The sequence below is a fragment of the Pan troglodytes genome, chromosome 3 (genome assembly GCF_028858775.2).
Source record: "Pan troglodytes isolate AG18354 chromosome 3, NHGRI_mPanTro3-v2.0_pri, whole genome shotgun sequence".
Taxonomy (NCBI): Eukaryota; Metazoa; Chordata; class Mammalia; order Primates; family Hominidae; genus Pan; species Pan troglodytes.
In genome coordinates this window covers 808538-828949 of record NC_072401.2, presented here as the reverse complement: position 1 = coordinate 828949, position 20412 = coordinate 808538, and the positions used below count along the sequence as shown (strand labels likewise).

At 62.1% G+C, this 20412-nt stretch overlaps 2 protein-coding genes across 17 annotated transcripts in view; one reads left to right on the top strand and one right to left on the bottom strand.

Moving 5' to 3' along the window:
• The window catches only part of LOC461041 (rod cGMP-specific 3',5'-cyclic phosphodiesterase subunit beta), a 104499-nt gene that overhangs the window by 12737 nt on the left and 71350 nt on the right, over positions 1 to 20412 (bottom strand). For 12 of the 16 annotated variants that reach the window (XM_063809304.1, XM_063809310.1, XM_063809316.1 and 9 more), the window contains 8 exons: positions 8431 to 8571; positions 8269 to 8343; positions 7524 to 7588; positions 6288 to 6354; positions 6001 to 6048; positions 5304 to 5453; positions 4833 to 4976; positions 3216 to 3281 (listed from right to left, as the gene is read on the bottom strand). In XM_063809304.1, coding sequence (XP_063665374.1) covers positions 3216 to 3281; positions 4833 to 4976; positions 5304 to 5453; positions 6001 to 6048; positions 6288 to 6354; positions 7524 to 7588; positions 8269 to 8343; positions 8431 to 8571 — 756 coding nt within the window. The remainder of the gene's footprint in view (positions 1 to 3215; positions 3282 to 4832; positions 4977 to 5303; positions 5454 to 6000; positions 6049 to 6287; positions 6355 to 7523; positions 7589 to 8268; positions 8344 to 8430; positions 8572 to 20412) is intronic. The other 4 variants (XM_063809313.1, XM_063809318.1, XM_054683623.2 and 1 more) reach the window with 2 other exon arrangements.
• On the top strand, positions 986 to 8535 carry LOC134809769 (uncharacterized). The gene is made up of 4 exons (XM_063808476.1): positions 986 to 1023; positions 1367 to 3505; positions 5987 to 7330; positions 8452 to 8535. The coding sequence occupies exons 1-2, from the start codon at positions 986 to 988 to the stop codon at positions 2943 to 2945; spliced, it is 1617 nt and encodes a 538-aa protein (XP_063664546.1). The 3' UTR covers positions 2946 to 3505; positions 5987 to 7330; positions 8452 to 8535.

Below are 20412 nucleotides of genomic sequence, written 5' to 3'. Positions count from 1 at the left end.
CCAGGCTGCTCACACGCCCCCCTGGCTCAGCCTCACTCTCCCCTCTTGTACCCTGTGGCCCAACAGTGAAGAACTTGCCCAGTTGGGTGGACAGGGTGATGTTGTTGAAACAAGAAAACACAAAGGTGTGCACATGAAAAGAAACACACACACACACACGGATACAGACACACGTGACACAGGCACACCTGGATACACAGCCACTCCCATGAATACAAAGGCACCGGTGTGGACACACAGGCACACACATGAGCACCCAGGCACACCCACAGACATGCAGGCACACACGTGCAGACTCACGCATGTAGGCTCACACACACAGCCATGAGGTAACACACACAACAGTGGACTTTCAGACCCACCAGGCACATTCCCATGCTCAGTCCAAGGCCTACTCACAAGGCTCGTGGCCCCGGGAGATTCTGGCTAAATTGCATAGGCAGACACAGGGTGATGGGGACACCACATAATCCCCACACATTGATCCAGCAATCGTCTCTAGGAGACACACACAAGCATGTGTCTATATATATCCATGTGCACACACATGCACACACAATACACACCCCCCTGTGCACGTGAGCACACACACATGGGTGCACACACGGGCACACACACAAACGCCCATGTGCACACACATGCACACACATACTCGTGTGCACACATGTGCAGACATGTGTACACGTGCATATTCATACAATGCACACATGCACACATGCCCACATGTGCACACACATGCACAGACACCCACGTGCACGCATACACACCCACATGTGCACACATGTACACACCTGTGCACACAGACACCCACATGTGCACACCCACGTGTGCACACACACCTACATGCACACACGTACACACTTGTGCACAGACACCCACATGTGCACACACATGCACACAGACACCCATGTGCGCGCACACATGCGGATGCACACACACTGGGAGTTGCAGGCACCTAGGCACTCTGACAGCAGAGATGACATAGATGGACACAGAGTCCAAGTCAGGCCCACTAAACATCCGGTGAAGACTAAACATCTGGCAAAGCAGAGAGGAGACAGGAAGACACGAAGATACACTCAGGAGTGCAGACATCAAAGCCACATTCTGGCCATGTAAACACACTCAGGGACACACTGGCTGAGACTGAGAGGAGACAGGAAGATACGAAGGTACACTCAGGAGTGCAGACATCAAAGCCACATTCTGGCCATGCAAACACACTCAGGGACACACTGGCTGAGACTGAGAGGAGACAGGAAGACATGAAGATACACTCAGGAGTGCAGACATCAAAGCCACATTCTGGCCATGCAAACGCACTCAGGGACACACTGGCTGAGACTGAGAGGAGACAGTAAGACAGGAAGATACACTCAGGAGTGCAGACATCAAAGCCACATTCTGGCCATGCAAACACACTCAGGGACACACTGGCTGAGACTGAGAGGAGACAGGAAGACAAGAAGGTACACTCAGGAGTGCAGACATCAAAGCCACATTCTGGCCATGTAAACACACTCAGGGACACACTGGCTGAGACTGAGAGGAGACAGGAAGACACGAAGATACACTCAGGAGTGCAGACATCAAAGCCACATTCTGGCCATGCAAACACACTCAGGGACACACTGGCTGAGACTGAGAGGAGACAGGAAGACACGAAGGTACACTCAGGAGTGCAGACATCAAAGCCACATTCTGGCCATGCAAACACACTCAGGGACACACTGGCTGAGACTGAGAGGAGACAGGAAGACACGAAGGTACACTCAGGAGTGCAGACATCAAAGCCACATTCTGGCCATGCAAACACACTCAGGGACACACTGGCTGAGACTGAGAGGAGACAGGAAGACACGAAGGTACACTCAGGAGTGCAGACATCAAAGCCACATTCTGGCCATGCAAACACACTCAGGGACACACTGGCTGAGACTGAGAGGAGACAGGAAGACACGAAGATACACTCAGGAGTGCAGACATCAAAGCCACATTCTGGCCATGCAAACACACTCAGGGACACACTGGCTGAGACTGAGAGGAGACAGGAAGACACGAAGGTACACTCAGGAGTGCAGACATCAAAGCCACATTCTGGCCATGTAAACACACTCAGGGACACACTGGCTGAGACTGAGAGGAGACAGGAAGACACGAAGGTACACTCAGGAGTGCAGACATCAAAGCCACATTCTGGCCATGTAAACACACTCAGGGACACACTGGCTGAGACTGAGAGGAGACAGGAAGACACGAAGATACACTCAGGAGTGCAGACATCAAAGCCACATTCTGGCCATGCAAACGCACTCAGGGACACACTGGCTGAGACTGAGAGGAGACAGGAAGACACGAAGGTACACTCAGGAGTGCAGACATCAAAGCCACATTCTGGCCATGTAAACACACTCAGGGACACACTGGCTGAGACTGAGAGGAGACAGGAAGACACGAAGGTACACTCAGGAGTGCAGACATCAAAGCCACATTCTGGCCATGCAAACACACTCAGGGACACACTGGCTGAGACTGAGAGGAGACAGGAAGACACGAAGATACACTCAGGAGTGCAGACATCAAAGCCACATTCTGGCCATGCAAACGCACTCAGGGACACACTGGCTGAGACTGAGAGGAGACAGGAAGACACGAAGGTACACTCAGGAGTGCAGACATCAAAGCCACATTCTGGCCATGCAAACGCACTCAGGGACACACTGGCTGAGACTGAGAGGAGACAGGAAGACACGAAGGTACACTCAGGAGTGCAGACATCAAAGCCACATTCTGGCCATGCAAACGCACTCAGGGACACACTGGCTGAGACTGAGAGGAGACAGGAAGACAGGAAGATACACTCAGGAGTGCAGACATCAAAGCCACATTCTGGCCATGCAAACGCACTCAGGGACACACTGGCTGAGACTGAGAGGAGACAGTAAGACAGGAAGATACACTCAGGAGTGCAGACATCAAAGCCACATTCTGGCCATGCAAACACACTCAGGGACACACTGGCTGAGAGTGAAAGCCAGGCTTATGTACACACACGTACACTAAGGTGCTTAGATACACAAGTATACACACACAGCACCAACATCCCCGATGACCGTGTGTGCAAAGCACCCTCGGGTCCCGGAGAATGCAGAACTCTTCCTCCCAGCCTCACACGTGGCCGGCCTCCATGGGAGGGACGGGAGCAAGGTTCTTACCAGGATTTCGCCCAGCTCGTCCTCATCGCAGTCAGCAGGCTCCTTCCCCAGGCGCGCTCTGGTTGGCTACACAGAGACACAGATGTGTCACAAGAAAGAGCTTCGCATGTGGGACAAGGTGACGGCGGTGCGTCCACCCCGTGTGAGCTGGAGGAAGGTGCTGTCAAGAGCTCGTGCTTTCACCCTGGGAAGGCCCTGGCAGCCTCTGATCTGGAGACAAATGACCGTGTGCACGGCCTGCTGACTTTCCCACCTGTCCTCTCTCGGGCACTGCCTTACACAGTCCTCAGGTATAATGATGGGACTCTCTCATGATGACTAGGAGGGCTCTGGCCATGCAAGGCCCCCGGCTGGGGAGATTGAGCACAGGAAAGGGATGCCAGGGCCGTGCAGACAGAGGGACCTCGGGGGCATGCCAGGGCTGTACTCAGCTCTGGCCCCAGAGCCGTGTCCCCACCACACAGAGAGAGCTGCGACCCCTGGGTAACCTGGCCGCCCACTGCACAGAGGGAGCCGTGACCCCTGGGTGACCTGCCCCACACAGCTGTGACCCCTGGGTGACCTGCCCCCACCGCACAGCCGTGACCCCTGGGTGACCTGCCCTGCAAACCTGTGACCCCTGGGTGACCTGCCCCCGCCACACAGCCATGACCCTTGGGTGACCTGCCCCGCACACCTGTGACCCCTGGGTGACCTGCCCCCGCCACACAGCCATGACCCTTGGGTGACCTGCCCCGCACACCTGTGACCCCTGGGTGACCTGCCCCCGCCACACAGCCATGACCCTTGGGTGACCTGCCCCGCACACCTGTGACCCCTGGACGACCTGCCCCCGCCGCACAGCCGTGACCCCTGGCGACTTGCCCCCACCACACAGCCATGACCCCTGTTGACCTGTCCCCACCGCACAGCCATGACCCCTGGGTGACCTGCCCCTGCCACACAGCCGTGACCCCTGGACGACCTGCCCCTACCGCACAGCCGTGACCCCTGGATGACCTGCCCCCACCGCACAGCCCTGACCCCTGGATGACCTGCCCCGCACACCTGTGACCCCTGGGTGACCTGCCCCCACCACACAGCCATGACCCTTGGGTGACCTGCCCCGCACACCTGTGACCCCTGGACGACCTGCCCCCGCCGCACAGCTGTGACCCCTGGTGACCTGTCCCTGCCACAGATCCATGACCCCTAGGTGACCTGCCCCCGCCACACAGCCGTGGCCCCTGGTGACCTGTCCCCACCGCACAGCTGTGACCCCTGGGTGACCCCTGGACGACCTGCCCCCACCACACAGCTGTGACCCCTGGGTGACCCCTGGACGACCTGCCCCCACCACACAGCCGTGACCCCTGGGTGACCCCTGGACGACCTGCCCCCACCACACAGCCGTGACCCCCTGGGTGACCCCTGGATGCCCTGCCCCCACCACACAGCCGTGACCCCTGGGTGACCCCTGGATGACCTGCCCCCACCACACAGCCGTGACCCCTGGGTGACCCCTGGACGCCCTGCCCCCACCACACAGCCGTGACCCCTGGGTGACCCCTGGATGACCTGCCCCCACCACACAGCCATGACCCCTGGGTGACCCCTGGACGCCCTGCCCCGCCACACCAGGATGAGCTGGATCTCGTCCCTGTCGCACTTCACGTGGTAAAGGACCATGTCCTGTGCGATGTCCTTGCGGTTCTCCAGCTTGTTCATCTTGTCGTAGGTGTCGGTGTTCATCACTGACCAGCCCAGGAACTGTGTCAGGGACTGGAGGGGATGGCAGTGTCACTGGCGCTCAGCGCTCCCGGCGCGCCCCCTCCCATGTGCCTGTGTGCCAGGCCCCGTGGCTCGGCGGGCAGGTCCTGGGGCTGCCACCATGGTGTCGCAGTGCTTCTGTGTGGGGTCTGCCGGGTGCTCTGCAGAGGCTCCTGCTCCCGGGGGGGCCCTTTGTCGTCCTCTCCCTGGCCGCACGCACACAGCACACACACGGGCACACACACACAGCCGAATGCTTGGCGGGGAGGCCCCCACACCGCACAGGCCCCACCCCTCGCAGGGCATCCCCGGCGGAACCACGTCTGCCCAGGTGCTTACCTCCATGAGAACCTCGTCCTGTTCGTCAAAGGGCTTCCCGTCTTTCCTGTTGTAAAATGTGGCGACTCCCACAATCTCCTCCTTCTTGTTGACGATGGGCATGGACAGCACATTCTTGATGAGCCACCCGGAGTCGTCCAGGGCCCCTTCCTGTGGGAGCGGTGTCCAGAGCTGAGCTCCGCCCTGAGGCTGGCCCTGGCCCGGGCGTGTGGCTGGGGAGAGTGACCTCACGTCTTCTCCCCTAGAGCCGTGACGGCTGGGCTCGTGTTCCCGTCTCTGCTCTCTGCATTCCCTCTCTCCCTCTCTGCATTTGGAGTTTGTGTCCATGGTTTTTGTGTCATGATATTTTCCCACTGGAGGAGGTAGAGGCCGTTTTCCCACCAGGAGTGGTTTCATGGGCATGTGTGTGGGGCGGCGGTCACGGCCTCGCAGGGGTGTGTGGGGCGGCGGTCACGGCCTCGCAGGGGTGTGTGGGGGCCGCGGTCACGGCCTTGCGGGCGTGTGTGGGGGCTGCAGTCACAGCCTCAGGTGATCCGCCCGCCTCAGCCTCCCAAAGTGCTGGGATTACAGGCGTGAGCCACCATGCCTGGCTGAAGTTGTTTTTTAAGTGGCAAAAACTAATTCACTTCATCATCGCTGAATCAAAATCTCCTCTTTTGTAAGTAAGTATAATTTCTACCAAGGCACAGACAGATACCTGAAATTTGAACATTTCGTCAGCGGAAGCATTCATGATGTTACAAATCTGAAAAAGCATCAGAAAAACGATTTCATCCAAAGCAGCAGAAGGTCTGTTATGATCTAAAATGGCCTCTGTGGCCCTGAGGTGAGCTTTTAAGTAGGTAAAGCAGGGCAGCTGGGGGCTTCACTGAGGCACGTGGAGGCTGGCCGGGAGGGCGGGACGTGGCAGAGACAAGGAGAAGCACACATCGCCACACCCAGTGAGGGCAAGGCTGTGGGGACTCCAGACAGCACAGGACTCACAAAGCCGCTTTCTGCCACGTAGCTTGGAAGGCCGCTGGCCAGGGCCCAGTGATCGGCTGGGGGTGTGCTGTGGGCAGAAAGCAGGGGTCAGATAGGCCACGCTGGGCTGGATGTGTGCGTGCAGGAGTCAGAGGGACTGGATGTGTGTGTGCAGGGGTGAGAGGGGCCGGGCTGGACTGCACGTGTGTCTGCAGGGGTGAGGGGCCAGCCTGGGCTGGACGTGTATGTGCAGGGGTGAGAGGGGCTGGTCTAGGCTGCACGTGTGTGTGCAGGGGTGAGAGGGGCTGGTCTAGGCTGCACGTGTGTGTGCAGGGGTGAGAGGGGCTGGTCTGGGCTGCACGTGTGTGTGCAGGGGTCAGAGGGGCCAGGCTGCGCTGGATGTAGGTGTACTGGGGTCAGATGGACTGGGCGTGTGTGCAGGGGTCTGGGGGTCTCTGGCTCATGTGCCATCCTCAGCATTTACTCTCTTCTCTGAGTGCCAGGGGGTTCAGGAGGCGAGGAGGCCAGGGTGTGGGTTGGAGGACGGCTGTGCTGCCTTCTTCCTCCTCCCCAGGCTGCCGTGCTGGGGCCCCTCCCTCTTGGGAACCCCTCCCTCTCCGGAGGCCGTATGGCTTCAGTCTGCTTTCTAGGACTCAGCGTTGGTGCCTGCCCTGCCACCCTGACCCTGACTTGTGCTCAAGCCTGGCACCTGGATCCTGGTTCCTGCTTGAGGCCTGGGGATGGGGTCCCAATAGGCTTATGGGATCACAGGGCCACTGGGCCACCAGCTGCCCCTCCCTTGGCTGGAGTCCTGCCCTGACCTCCGGACTGGAGTTCCCCTCCTCTTCCAGCCCCACAGGGCCAAGACTCGGCCTCCTGGCTGGAGGGTCCACTGTCTGGGTGGGGCTGGTGGCGCCAGGGTCAAATCCTGGGGCCTTCATGCTCAATTGTTGCTGACGAGGCCGCCTGGACAGCTTGCCTGGTCCCCTGTATGTCCACTCTGGATGTCCACAGTGACTCGGGCTCCTCAGCGGCCCACGTCCTCCTCACCATCTCCCAGAACAGTGAGTCGGCTTCTGTCTCACCCCCAACTCCACTATGCCCCACGGCACACAGAGCACCACAGGTGGGGCCGGGCCAGGCCGGTGCTGCTAACTGCACTGTGGGAAGCCCTGGGAGGACGGCCCTGGGGGCTGAGCCGGGGTCTGAGGGGCGGTCCCTCCCCCGGGGACGCTTCTGGTAAAATCCTGCACTTACGGAATGACCTTGATCTCCTCCTTGCCGTGGAGGATGTAATCGATGACTTTGTAGAAGACAATTTCCTGAGAAGCAGAAGACACTGGTCAGGGGGCTGCCTGGCCAAGCTCTGAGGGGCTCACACACACACGCTACACACAGCTACACGCAGCTACACACAGCCACATGCATGCACACACATGCACACCCCCACACACGTAACCGTGCATGTGTACACACGTGAACAGATGTCTCCGCCGTGCGCAGGTATTCTACGAATGCGGGCGCACTCACACCCATGTCCACACATGCACAGGCTCAGGGTGCACACACATGCAGACCGTCACCAATACTCACGGGACACGCATCACACGCCGCGGTTTAGATCTGTCTTCCCAGTCTGTGTTCCGCACAATCCCACACACAAGCTGGGCCCGTATTCTCTCACACACACACACGCATCCTACACGTGCACAGGGGGTCCCACGTGGGGAGATGGGGCAGCAGGAGCCCCCACAATCAGAGCCGACGTGGGTCTTCACGACCAGCCTGGCGGCCCTCATTCAGGGACCAGCCCTGGACACCCCATCCCTGGAGTGCAGCAGCAGGGGAGCCTGGTGGAGACCACAGACAGGCACCCGGGGTCCCACCGGCCAGTTCCCACCTCCCTAAACCCCACCCCTATCCCTCCCTCTCCTGCCCTGGAGTTGGAGTCAGGGAAACAGAGGCGTGTGGACAGGCCCTGGGCCCCTCCCCTAAGACTCACCCGGCCATCAGGCGTGCGTGGGCCCAAGTACGGCTGGGACTCTCCCATCAGCACAGGCCACACGTCAAAAAATTCCTGGGCAGAGAAGAGGTGAGGGTGGGGCGGTCACTGCGGGACCTGGGTCGGGCCAGGCAGGGGGTCCCTGAGCCACGGAAGCCTCACCTTCTCCTTGGTCATGTCCAGGAGGCCCACGGAGTACCGCTCACAGTTGAGGTAGGCCCGCACCGTGTAGAAGGCCTTGTGGAACTGCCTCTCAATGTCCGTCAGCTCCTCAAACACCTTGTTGGCCGACCACAGCAGCACCTGGAGGGAGGGGCACACCTGTGGGCCTGTGGCCACTCCCACCCTCACGCCCGTCTGACCACAGCAGCAGGGGTTTAACTCAAGCCTGACACAGGTGCGCTCCCTGATCTGACCACCTGCCCAGCCGTGGAGCCCGGCACAGACCCTGATTGGTGGCTCCGTGGCCAGGTTTCATCTGAGCTTGTGGGGCCCGGGAGCCGGCTGGCGGTGAGGCCTCGAGGCTGCGGTCGTGTCCCTGATCACTCAGGAGTGGACGAGTGGAAAGTGGAATCTGTCGCTTTGAGCTTGACAGGCAAACATCCGACCAGCCCTTCCTCCGCCCGGCTGCTCCAGAACCACCTGTGGCGAGCAGGGCTTTGAGAACATCGGGCTGTGGTTTCCGGACGTCAGGCCCCCTGTGGCCTCCGCCAAGCGTCTGAGAGTGAAGCATTGCAGACGCACTCCACGAGGTCCTGGCCAGACCCCACTCAGGACATCCCGCTGCACAGGCCCCTGGTTGCTGGGTCAGCGCTGCCGCCAGGCTCAGACTCACCCCAGGGCCCTCCTTGGGCCACCTTTCTCTGCCTCCTGGCTCAGACTCACCCCAGGGCCCTCCTTGGGCCATCTTTCTCTGCCTCCTTGGTCAAGGCCCAGACCCAGGCCCCGCCAGGCCCTGCCTCCTCACACTCGCGGCGGCCGCTGGGTCTTCTACTGCATGGTGCCAGCTCCCTCTCCTCCGCTGCGGTGTCCTAGCCCAGCTCTCTCCCTGCCAGGCCCTCTGAAGTTCCAACCCCTGGCACTCAGCTCATGGCGGGAACAGGACCAGGCTCTCCTGTTGCCAAGGGCAGTGAGATGTTCGTAGCTTTATTTCCCAGTACATTGATTTTACTGATTTTAGTTTATCTTCAGTTGAATAATTGTGTATTGATGGGGTTTATGTTTTATGGGGTTTGGTGTGATGTTCTGATGTAAGTATTTGTTGCAGAAAGATTCAATTAAGCTAATCAACATATCCATCACTTCACCAACTTGTTTTTTTGTGGTGAGAACATTACAAATCTATTTTCTAGCAATTTGGTATACAATACAGTCATCCCTCGGCATCCTCAGGGAAATTGGTTCCAGGACGCCGCTCTGATAACAAAATCCGAGGATGTTCAAGTCCCGGATGTGAAATGGCCTAGAGTTTGTACAGAGGTTGCACATGCACCCCCAGGACTTCAAATCATCTCCGATGACTTAGCACCCAGTGCAAGGCAAGGCCATGAAAACGGCTGTTCTACTGTATTGTTTTACATTCTTATTCTTATTTTTAATTTAAAACTTTTCCCACATCATAAATCCTCGGAAAAAGAACTGCACTTACCGAGCACCCTGTGTACTGTGGTTAACGGCAGTGGTGGCCGCCACACAGCGCGGCTGACCTTGAAGCCCACAGCTCCAGCTAACGAACGCTTTGCACCCTTTCACCAACGTCTCTGCTTTCTCTATCTCTCTTCCTGCCCCGGCCTCCTGCAACCCCCTTTCCACTCTCTGTTTCCATGAATTCAGGGTTTTCGGATCCCACACGTGAGTGAGATCCTAGCTTTTGGCCAGTGGCATCCTCCAGGTCCATGCACGTCAGTGCCCTTCCCTGGCAGCATCCTCAGTGCCGGCTCTGCTGTTCCCAGAGTCCCTCCCTCCCTCCCTGCTGAGGCCCGGCCCCCCTGCAGCCCCTGAGCACCAGCCTCTCTCGTCCAACACCTTTTTCTCCCTGAAGCCTTTCCTGAGCCATGTTTCTCCAGTGACCCTGACCCCTGCCTCGCAATCTCCGCCCGGGTCTGCAGCCTACCCTGACTCCTGCCTCACCGATGGGTGTGGACCCCCCTCACTGGCCTCCACACTCTCCTGCCCTGACCCCAGTCACAGTCTCGGAGCCGCCCTGGCCGCAGTCACCGTCGCGGAGCCGCCCTGGCCTCAGTCACAATCATGGAGCTGCTGCTGGTGCCACCCTCAGCAGAAGCTCCCAGCCTTCCCAGCCCCTATCTATGTCCTGCCCCCTGTGTCCCTGCATCGGTCAGGAGCTTTGGCCCCGTGCCCGTGTGAAGAAGTCACCTCAGTCACTGGAGTTAGTGGGTCCAGAACAGGACTTGGGAAAACAGCAGGTGCAGATGGCGACCGCCCTACCACTCTCCATAGCCCCGGAGCCTGCTGAATGGAGACGGCTCCCCATAGCCCCGGCGCCTGCTGAATGGAGACGGCTCCCCATAGCCCCGGCGCCTGCTGAATGGAGACAGCTCTCCACAGCCCCGGGGCCTGCGGCTCAGGAGACTCGCTGTAGGTGTGTGGAATCGCCAGGTGCATTCTCCTCGCGTGACTGGTTCACCCAGAGCCGCAGGTGGAGGCCCGGCCCCACCCCCTGCGCCCTCTGCGTCCCTCGCACACTCAGTCTGTCTCCTGCCGAACTCACCGCCTTCGCACGGGCTCTGGCCTCTGCCTCCAGGCCCTCATCCCAGGCCCTCCTCCTCGCAAGGCTTGGCCTCAAGTCCTTTCCAGGAGGCCCCCCTGAGGACCCACCAACCCCTGGGGCCCCCATTCCCCATTCAGTCTGACCCCATGGGTCAGCCCCTGTCCCGCCTGTGACAGCCCCACTGCCGTTGACGTCCCCACCTCAGCCCCTGCCCCGCCTGTGACGGCCCCACTGCTGTTGACGTCGCCACCTCAGCCCCTGCCCCGCCTGTGACGGCCCCACTGCTGTTGACGTCGCCACCTCAGCCCCTGCCCCGCCTGTGACGGCCCCACTGCTGTTGACGTCGCCACCTCAGCCCCTGCCCCGCCTGTGACAGCCCCACTGCTGTTGACATCGCCGCCTCAGCCCCTGTCCCGCCTGTGACAGCCCCACTGCTGTTGACATCGCCACCTCAGCCCTGTCCTGCCTGTGACAGCCCCACTGCCGTTGACGTCCCCACCTCAGCCCCTGCCCCGCCTGTGACGGCCCCACTGCTGTTGACGTCGCCACCTCAGCCCCTGCCCCGCCTGTGACAGCCCCACTGCTGTTGACATCGCCACCTCAGCCCTGTCCTGCCTGTGACAGCCCCACTGCCGTTGACGTCCCCACCTCAGCCCCTGCCCCGCCTGTGACGGCCCCACTGCTGTTGACGTCGCCACCTCAGCCCCTGCCCCGCCTGTGACGGCCCCACTGCTGTTGACGTCGCCACCTCAGCCCCTGTCCCGCCTGTGACAGCCCCACTGCTGTTGACATCGCCACCTCAGCCCCTGTACCGCCTGTGATGGCCCCACTGCTGACATCGCCACCTCAGCCCTGTCCTGCCTGTGACAGCCCCACTGCTGACATCGCCACCTCAGCCCCTGTACCGCCTGTGACAGCCCCACTGCTGTTGACATCGCCACCTCAGCCCTGTCCTGCCTGTGACGGCCCCACTGCTGACATCGCCACCTCAGCCCTGTCCTGCCTGTGACGGCCCCACTGCTGACATCGCCACCTCAGCCCTGTCCCGCCTGTGACAGCCCCACTGCTGTTGACATCGCCACCTCAGCCCTGTCCTGCCTGTGACGGCCCCACTGCTGACATCGCCACCTCAGCCCTGTCCCGCCTGTGACGGCCCCACTGCTGTTGACATCGCCACCTCAGCCCTGTCCTGCCTGTGACGGCCCCACTGCTGACATCGCCACCTCAGCCCTGTCCTGCCTGTGACGGCCCCACTGCTGACATCGCCACCTCAGCCCTGTCCTGCCTGTGACGGCCCCACTGCTGACATCACCACCTCAGCCCCTGTACCGCCTGTGATGGGCCCACTGCTGACATCGCCACCTCAGCCCTGCCCTGCCTGTGACGGCCCCACTGCTGTTGACATCGCCACCTCAGCCCCTGCCCCGCCTGTGACGGCCCCACTGCTGTTGACATCGCCACCTCAGCCCTGCCCCGCCTGTGACGGCCCCACTGCTGTTGACATCGCCACCTCAGCCCATCCTGCCTGTGACGGCCCCACTGCTGTTGACATCGCCACCTCAGCCCCTGCCCCGCCTGTGACAGCCCCACTGCTGTTGACATCGCCACCTCAGCCCCTGCCCCGCCTGTGACAGCCCCACTGCTGTTGACATCGCCACCTCAGCCCCTGCCCCGCCTGTGACAGCCCCACTGCTGTTGACATCACCACCTCAGCCCTGTCCTGCCTGTGACAGCCCCACTGCTGTTGACATCGCCACCTCAGCCCCTGCCCTGCCTGTGACAGCCCCACTGCTGTTGACATCGCCACCTCAGCCCGTCCTGCCTGTGACAGCCCCACTGCTGTTGACATCGGCGCCTCAGCCCTGTCCTGCCTGTGACAGCCCCACTGCTGTTGACGTCGCCGCCTCAGCCCCTGTCCCGCCTGTGACAGCCCCACTGCTGTTGACGTCGCCGCCTTAGCCCCTGCCCCGCCTGTGACAGCCCCACTGCTGTTGACATCGGCGCCTCAGCCCTGCCCTGCCTGTGACAGCCCCACTGCTGACATCGGTACCTCAGCCCCTGCCCCGCCTGTGACGGCCCCACTGCTGTTGACATCGCCACCTCAGCCCCTGTCCTGCCTGTGACAGCCCCACTGCTGACATCGGTACCTCAGCCCCTGTCCCGCCTGTGACAGCCCCACTGCTGTTGACATCGCCACCTCAGCCCCTGCCCTGCCTGTGACGGCCCCACTGCTGTTGACATCGCCACCTCAGCCCTGTCCTGCCTGTGACAGCCCCACTGCTGTTGACGTCGCCACCTCAGCCCTGTCCTGCCTGTGACAGCCCCACTGCTGACATCGGTACCTCAGCCCCTGCCCCGCCTGTGATGGCCCCACTGCTGCTGACATCGCCACCTCAGCCCTGTCCTGCCTGTGACGGCCCCACTGCTGTTGACATCGCCACCTCAGCCCCTGCCCTGCCTGTGACAGCCACACTGCCGTTGACATCGCCACCTCAGCCCTGTCCTGCCTGTGACAGCCCCACTGCTGTTGACATCGCCACCTCAGCCCTGTCCTGCCTGTGACAGCCCCACTGCTGACATCGGTACCTCAGCCCCTGCCCCGCCTGTGACAGCCCCACTGCTGTTGACATCGCCACCTCAGCCCCTGTCCTGCCTGTGACAGCCCCACTGCTGACATCGGTACCTCAGCCCCTGCCCTGCCTGTGACAGCCCCACTGCTGTTGACATCGCCACCTCAGCCCTGTCCTGCCTGTGACAGCCCCACTGCTGTTGACATCGCCACCTCAGCCCCTGCCCTGCCTGTGACAGCCCCACTGCTGTTGACATCCCCACCTCAGCCCCTGTCCTGCCTGTGACAGCCCCACTGCTGTTGACATCGCCACCTCAGCCCCTGCCCTGCCTGTGACAGCCCCACTGCTGTTGACATCGCCACCTCAGCCCCTGTCCTGCCTGTGACGGCCCCACTGCTGTTGACATCGCCGCCTCAGCCCTGCCCCGCCTGTGACGGCCCCACTGCTGTTGACATCGCCGCCTCAGCCCTGCCCTGCCTGTGACGGCCCCACTGCTGTTGACATCGGCGCCTCAGCCCTGCCCCGCCTGTGACGGCCCCACTGCTGTTGACATCGCCGCCTCAGCCCTGCCCCGCCTGTGACGGCCCCACTGCTGACATCGCCACCTCAGCCCCTGTCCTGCCTGTGACGGCCCCACTGCTGTTGACATCGGCGCCTCAGCCCTGTCCTGCCTGTGACAGCCCCACTGCTGACATCGGTACCTCAGCCCCTGTCCTGCCTGTGACAGCCCCACTGCTGTTGACATCGCCACCTCAGCCCCTGCCCTGCCTGTGACAGCCCCACTGCTGTTGACATCGCCACCTCAGCCCCTGTCCTGCCTGTGACAGCCCCACTGCTGTTGACATCGCCGCCTCAGCCCTGCCCTGCCTGTGACAGCCCCACTGCTGTTGACATCGGCGCCTCAGCCCTGTCCTGCCTGTGACAGCCCCACTGCTGCTGACATCGGCGCCTCAGCCCTGCCCTGCCTGTGACAGCCCCACTGCTGTTGACATCGCCGCCTCAGCCCATCCTGCCTGTGACAGCCCCACTGCTGTTGACATCGGCGCCTCAGCCGTGTCCTGCCTGTGACGGCCCCACTGCTGTTGACATCGGCGCCTCAGCCCTGCCCTGCCTGTGACAGCCCCACTGCTGTTGACATCGGCGCCTCAGCCCTGTCCTGCCTGTGACAGCCCCACTGCTGCTGACATCGGCGCCTCAGCCCTGCCCTGCCTGTGACAGCCCCACTGCTGTTGACATCGCCACCTCAGCCCATCCTGCCTGTGACAGCCCCACTGCTGACATCGGTACCTCAGCCCCTGTCCTGCCTGTGACAGCCCCACTGCTGACATCGGTACCTCAGCCCCTGTCCTGCCTGTGACAGCCCCACTGCTGACATCGCCACCTCAGCCCCTGTCCTGCCTGTGACAGCCCCACTGCTGACATCGGTACCTCAGCCCCTGTCCTGCCTGTGACGGCCCCACTGCTGTTGACATCGGCGCCTCAGCCGTGTCCTGCCTGTGACAGCCCCACTGCTGACATCACCACCTCAGCCCTGCCCTGCCTGTGACGGCCCCACTGCTGTTGACATCGCCACCTCAGCCCTGCCCCGCCTGTGACGGCCCCACTGCTGTTGACATCGCCACCTCAGCCCCTGCCCCGCCTGTGACAGCCCCACTGCTGTTGACATCGCCGCCTCAGCCCTGTCCTGCCTGTGACAGCCCCACTGCTGTTGACATCGGCGCCTCAGCCCTGTCCTGCCTGTGACGGCCCCACTGCTGTTGACATCGCCGCCTCAGCCCTGCCCTGCCTGTGACGGCCCCACTGCTGTTGACATCGCCGCCTCAGCCCTGCCCTGCCTGTGACGGCCCCACTGCTGTTGACATCGCCGCCTCAGCCCTGCCCTGCCTGTGACGGCCCCACTGCTGTTGACATCGCCACCTCAGCCCTGCCCTGCCTGTGACGGCCCCACTGCTGTTGACGTCGCCACCTCAGCCCTGCCCTGCCTGTGACGGCCCCACTGCTGTTGACATCGGCGCCTCAGCCCTGTCCTGCCTGTGACGGCCCCACTGCTGTTGACATCGACGCCTCAGCCCTGTCCTGCCTGTGACGGCCCCACTGCTGTTGACATCGGCGCCTCAGCCCTGCCCTGCCTGTGACAGCCCCACTGCTGTTGACATCGCCACCTCAGCCCGTCCTGCCTGTGACAGCCCCACTGCTGTTGACATCGCCACCTCAGCCCCTGCCCCGCCTGTGACGGCCCCACTGCTGTTGACATCGCCACCTCAGCCCCTGTCCTGCCTGTGACAGCCCCACTGCTGACATCGGTACCTCAGCCCCTGTCCTGCCTGTGACGGCCCCACTGCTGTTGACATCGGCGCCTCAGCCCTGCCCTGCCTGTGACGGCCCCACTGCTGTTGACATCGCCACCTCAGCCCATCCTGCCTGTGACAGCCCCACTGCTGTTGACATCGGCGCCTCAGCCGTGTCCTGCCTGTGACAGCCCCACTGCTGACATCACCACCTCAGCCCCTGTACCGCCTGTGATGGCCCCACTGCTGACATCGCCACCTCAGCCCTGCCCTGCCTGTGACGGCCCCACTGCTGTTGACATCGCCACCTCAGCCCCTGCCCCGCCTGTGACAGCCCCACTGCTGTTGACATCGCCGCCTCAGCCCTGCCCTGCCTGTGACAGCCCCACTGCTGTTGACATCGCCACCTCAGCCCTGCCCTGCCTGTGACGGCCCCACTGCTGTTGACATCGCCACCTCAGCCCTGCCCTGCCTGTGACGGCCCCACTGCTGTTGACATCGCCACCTCAGCCCTGTCCTGCCTGTGACGGCCCCACTGCTGTTGACATCGGCGCCTCAGCCCTGTCCTGCCTGTGACGGCCCCACTGCTGTTGACATCGGCGCCTCAGCCCTGCCCTGCCTGTGACGGCCCCACTGCTGTTGACATCGGCGCCTCAGCCCTGTCCTGCCTGTGACGGCCCCACTGCTGTTGACATCGGCGCCTCAGCCCTGTCCTGCCTGTGACGGCCCCACTGCTGTTGACATCGGCGCCTCAGCCCTGCCCTGCCTGTGACGGCCCCACTGCTGTTGACATCGGCGCCTCAGCCCTGTCCTGCCTGTGACGGCCCCACTGCTGTTGACATCGGCGCCTCAGCCCTGTCCTGCCTGTGACGGCCCCACTGCTGTTGACATCGGCGCCTCAGCCCTGCCCTGCCTGTGACGGCCCCACTGCTGTTGACATCGCCGCCTCAGCCCGTCCTGCCTGTGACAGCCCCACTGCTGTTGACATCGGCGCCTCAGCCCTGTCCCGCCTGTGACGGCCCCACTGCTGCTGACATCGCCACCTCAGCCCTGCCCTGCCTGTGACAGCCCCACTGCTGTTGACATCGGCGCCTCAGCCCTGTCCTGCCTGTGACAGCCCCACTGCTGTTGACATCGGCGCCTCAGCCCTGTCCTGCCTGTGACAGCCCCACTGCTGTTGACATCGGCGCCTCAGCCCTGTCCTGCCTGTGACAGCCCCACTGCTGTTGACATCGGCGCCTCAGCCCTGCCCTGCCTGTGACAGCCCCACTGCTGTTGACATCGCCACCTCAGCCCCTGTCCTGCCTGTGACAGCCCCACTGCTGACATCGGCACCTCAGCCCCTGCCCCGCCTGTGACGGCCCCACTGCTGACATCGGTACCTCAGCCCCTGCCCCGCCTGTGACGGCCCCACTGCTGTTGACATCGGCGCCTCAGCCCTGCCCTGCCTGTGACAGCCCCACTGCTGTTGATATCACCACCTCAGCACCTGCCCTGCCTGTGACAGCCCCACTGCTGTTGACATCGCTGCCTCAGCCCTGTCCTGCCTGTGACAGCCCCACTGCTGTTGACATCGGCGCCTCAGTGAGGGCAGGCACTGAGTTCAAGGTGGTCCCAGCCCAGCAGCCCCACCCTGAGGCCTCTGCCTTCCTCCTTGTTTTCATTTTTAATTTTCCGGTTAAAAGCCTGCTGGTGCACACAGCAACTGACTGAAGTGCAGGCGTCTTCAGCGTGTGGCGGGTGGATTTTCGCTGCCGGCTCGGGCTCAGGGCATTCCTCTGTGCCCCCGTCAACACCCCCTGCCCTCCGGAATGGCTCTTCCAACCTCTGACCCTGGCCTGCTCTGAAACGGCATCTACGCAGCCTCCTGAACCAGCCTTCTCGCCTCCGCAGCCTCCAGACGCCAGCCCTCCCTGCCGGCCCCCTCCCTGTGTGTGGGTGCCGGAGCTGTTTCTGTCCTGACTGCTGGGAGTCTTGGTGCCTGGGTGGTTCTGGGCTGGGGGACCCCCTCCACTGTGTCCCCTCGGTGCCCTGACCCCGCGCTTGGGGCCTTCCTGGGCCCTCTCTGCCCACGCAGGTGTCCCTGACATCTTCCTGGGCAGCATCCCTCAATTCCAACTCCAGATCGAAGGGGAGCCCTGAGGCCTCTGATGGAGGCTGTTGCCTGTGTGGAGGAAGCAGGCTGTGAGGCTTCGCATCTGGGGTCTGCCTGTCCTGGGCAGTGGGGACAGGGGGGGCCGGACACCCAGCAGTGTTGAGCTCTCAGCCTTTCAAGAGATGTAGAAACCCTAATTCTTACGTGAATTGTCTCGACTTTAAAATGTTGGGAACTTGTTAAGCCAAACATCCAGTGCTGGGTGGGACCTACCCCCTTTTCAAGGTGTGGCTGGAGGCCCGCCCTGGAGTTTTCCGGACTTGTCCCCTCCTCAGGGTGCGGGGGCCCCTCCTGCCCCGAGCCCATGCCCAGTGTCCCAGCACCCCGGTACAGGATACACCTGCTGCATCCACAAGGCCCCGGGGATGGTTCGAGCAGCCTGGGCTTCTGGGCTGCATGGAAGCTGAGGTTGTGTCCCTCCTGCATTGACTGGGGTCAGGTTTAATGCTCTGGGGTAAAACCAGGGTGACAGCGGTGGTCGCCCCGTGTACTCAGAAATGAGGGATCCACTGACATGGGGGGCAGAAGGCACAGAGACGCATGTGGCCCTGGAAGGGGAGCTGCTCAGCCTCATGGCCCTCTCATTACTTATGGGAAGGAGGGGCCAGGAGGTCCTGAGGGGCCAGGGCAGATGGGATCCCCACTGGCTGCCCAGCCAGTGGAGTAGGGCCAGAGTCTCCCCCCGACCCTGAGCCCTGGGCCATAGCTGTGGTGGGAGGCAAGCGCTCAGGCCTACGCGGTCCCAACCCCAGGCCTCTGTGGGTCCACCAGCGAACGGTCTTCCCAGGCCTCTGTGGGTCCACCAGCGAACGGTCTTCCCAGGCCTCTGTGGTTCCACCAGCGAACGGTCTTCCCAGGCCTCTGTGGGTCCACCAGCGAACGGTCTTCCCAGGCCTCTGTGGGTCCACCAGCGAACGGTCTTCCCAGGCCTCTGTGGGTCCACCAGCGAACGGTCTTCCCAGGCCTCTGTGGTTCCACCAGCGAACGGTCTTCCCAGGCCTCTGTGGGTCCACCAGCGAACGGTCTTCCCTGGCCTCTGTGGGTCCACCAGCGAACGGTCTTCCCAGGCCTCTGTGGGTCCACCAGCGAACGGTCTTCCCAGGCCTCTGTGGGTCCACCAGCGAACGGTCTTCCCAGGCCTCTGTGGGTCCACCAGCGAACGGTCTTCCCAGGCCTCTGTGGGTCCACCAGCGAACGGTCTTCCCAGGCCTCTGTGGGTCCACCAGCGAACGGTCTTCCCTGGCCTCTGTGGGTCCACCAGCGAACGGTCTTCCCAGGCCTCTGTGGGTCCACCAGCGAACGGTCTTCCCAGGCCTCTGTGGGTCCACCAGCGAACGGTCTTCCCAGGCCTCTGTGGGTCCACCAGCGAACGGTCTTCCCAGGCCTCTGTGGGTCCACCAGCGAACGGTCTTCTCAGGCCTCTGTGGGTCCACCAGTGAACGGTCTTCCCAGGCCTCTGTGGGTCCACCAGCGAACGGTCTTCCCAGGCCTTTGTGGGTCCACCAGCGAACAGTCCTCCCAGGCTGTGGTCAGCACGAAGGACCCCAGCGAGTGCCTGGGGAATCCAAGAATGGCGCTCCTTCACTTTCAAAGCAGCAGCAGGTGGCCCCAGCGTCCCTTGGAGGCCTGGTTGCTAGGACGGGCCTCGGCCCTACTGAAGCCCCAGCCCCAGGAGCCTTGTTTCTGGAGACGTTTCCCCCCGGGCCCAGGGCCTTGACAAATCTAGTGTGTGTCCTGGCATCAGGGCCGAGGGCTTCATCTCGTGGTGAGCTTCTCAGAGCTGGTTGTTGAATCCTCAGGCATTCTGAGAGCCAGCCATTAAACATAGCCATTATGACAATTCAATCATGGCCATTATGTCAATTAAATCATGTAACCTATAAACTAGAATATTGTATTAAAAGGAAAGGCGACAGACACCCAGGATCACCCGCCCCGCCCCACTGTGGGTCGCTGTTGGCTGTGCTCGGGGCTTCGCTATGGCAGACGGGCTGCTGTGCCAGCGTGGATCTCCCCACAGCTCCATCTGGCTCATCATGGTGGGGCCCTAAGTCCGAAGTTGGCCAGCTCAACAGGCTCCCGCCACTGCCCGGTGTGGACAGACCACGCCCGCCCCTCCTGGCTGCCTCTCACTTCTGAATGGCTCTGCTTCCTCACAGGAGGCAAGAGTCAGACCTGCTGAGACAGAAGGCTCCCCCGCTCCTCCCATGCCTGACCTGAGTCGGGGCACCTCCTCCGCCCTTGCAGCGAGCCATCGGGTCCTGACGCATGGCCGGCCTGAAGGTGAGAGCTGCAGCCCTGCACCCACAGGCCTTTCATGCAGCTTTGCTGCAGCTCAGACAGCTGGGTGGTGAGAATTGCTCCACTAAGCCGAACAGGCAGCTGCCGTGACAGGTCAGA

Excerpts from the sequence above, each read along its gene's own strand:
- LOC134809769 (XM_063808476.1), top strand. The coding sequence starts at position 986 with ATGGACACAGAGTCCAAGTCAGGCCCACTAAACATCCG. Across the intron at positions 1,024-1,366 it reads TCAGGCCCACTAAACATCCG|GAAGATACACTCAGGAGTGC; the intron begins GTGAAGACTAAA and ends ACAGTAAGACAG.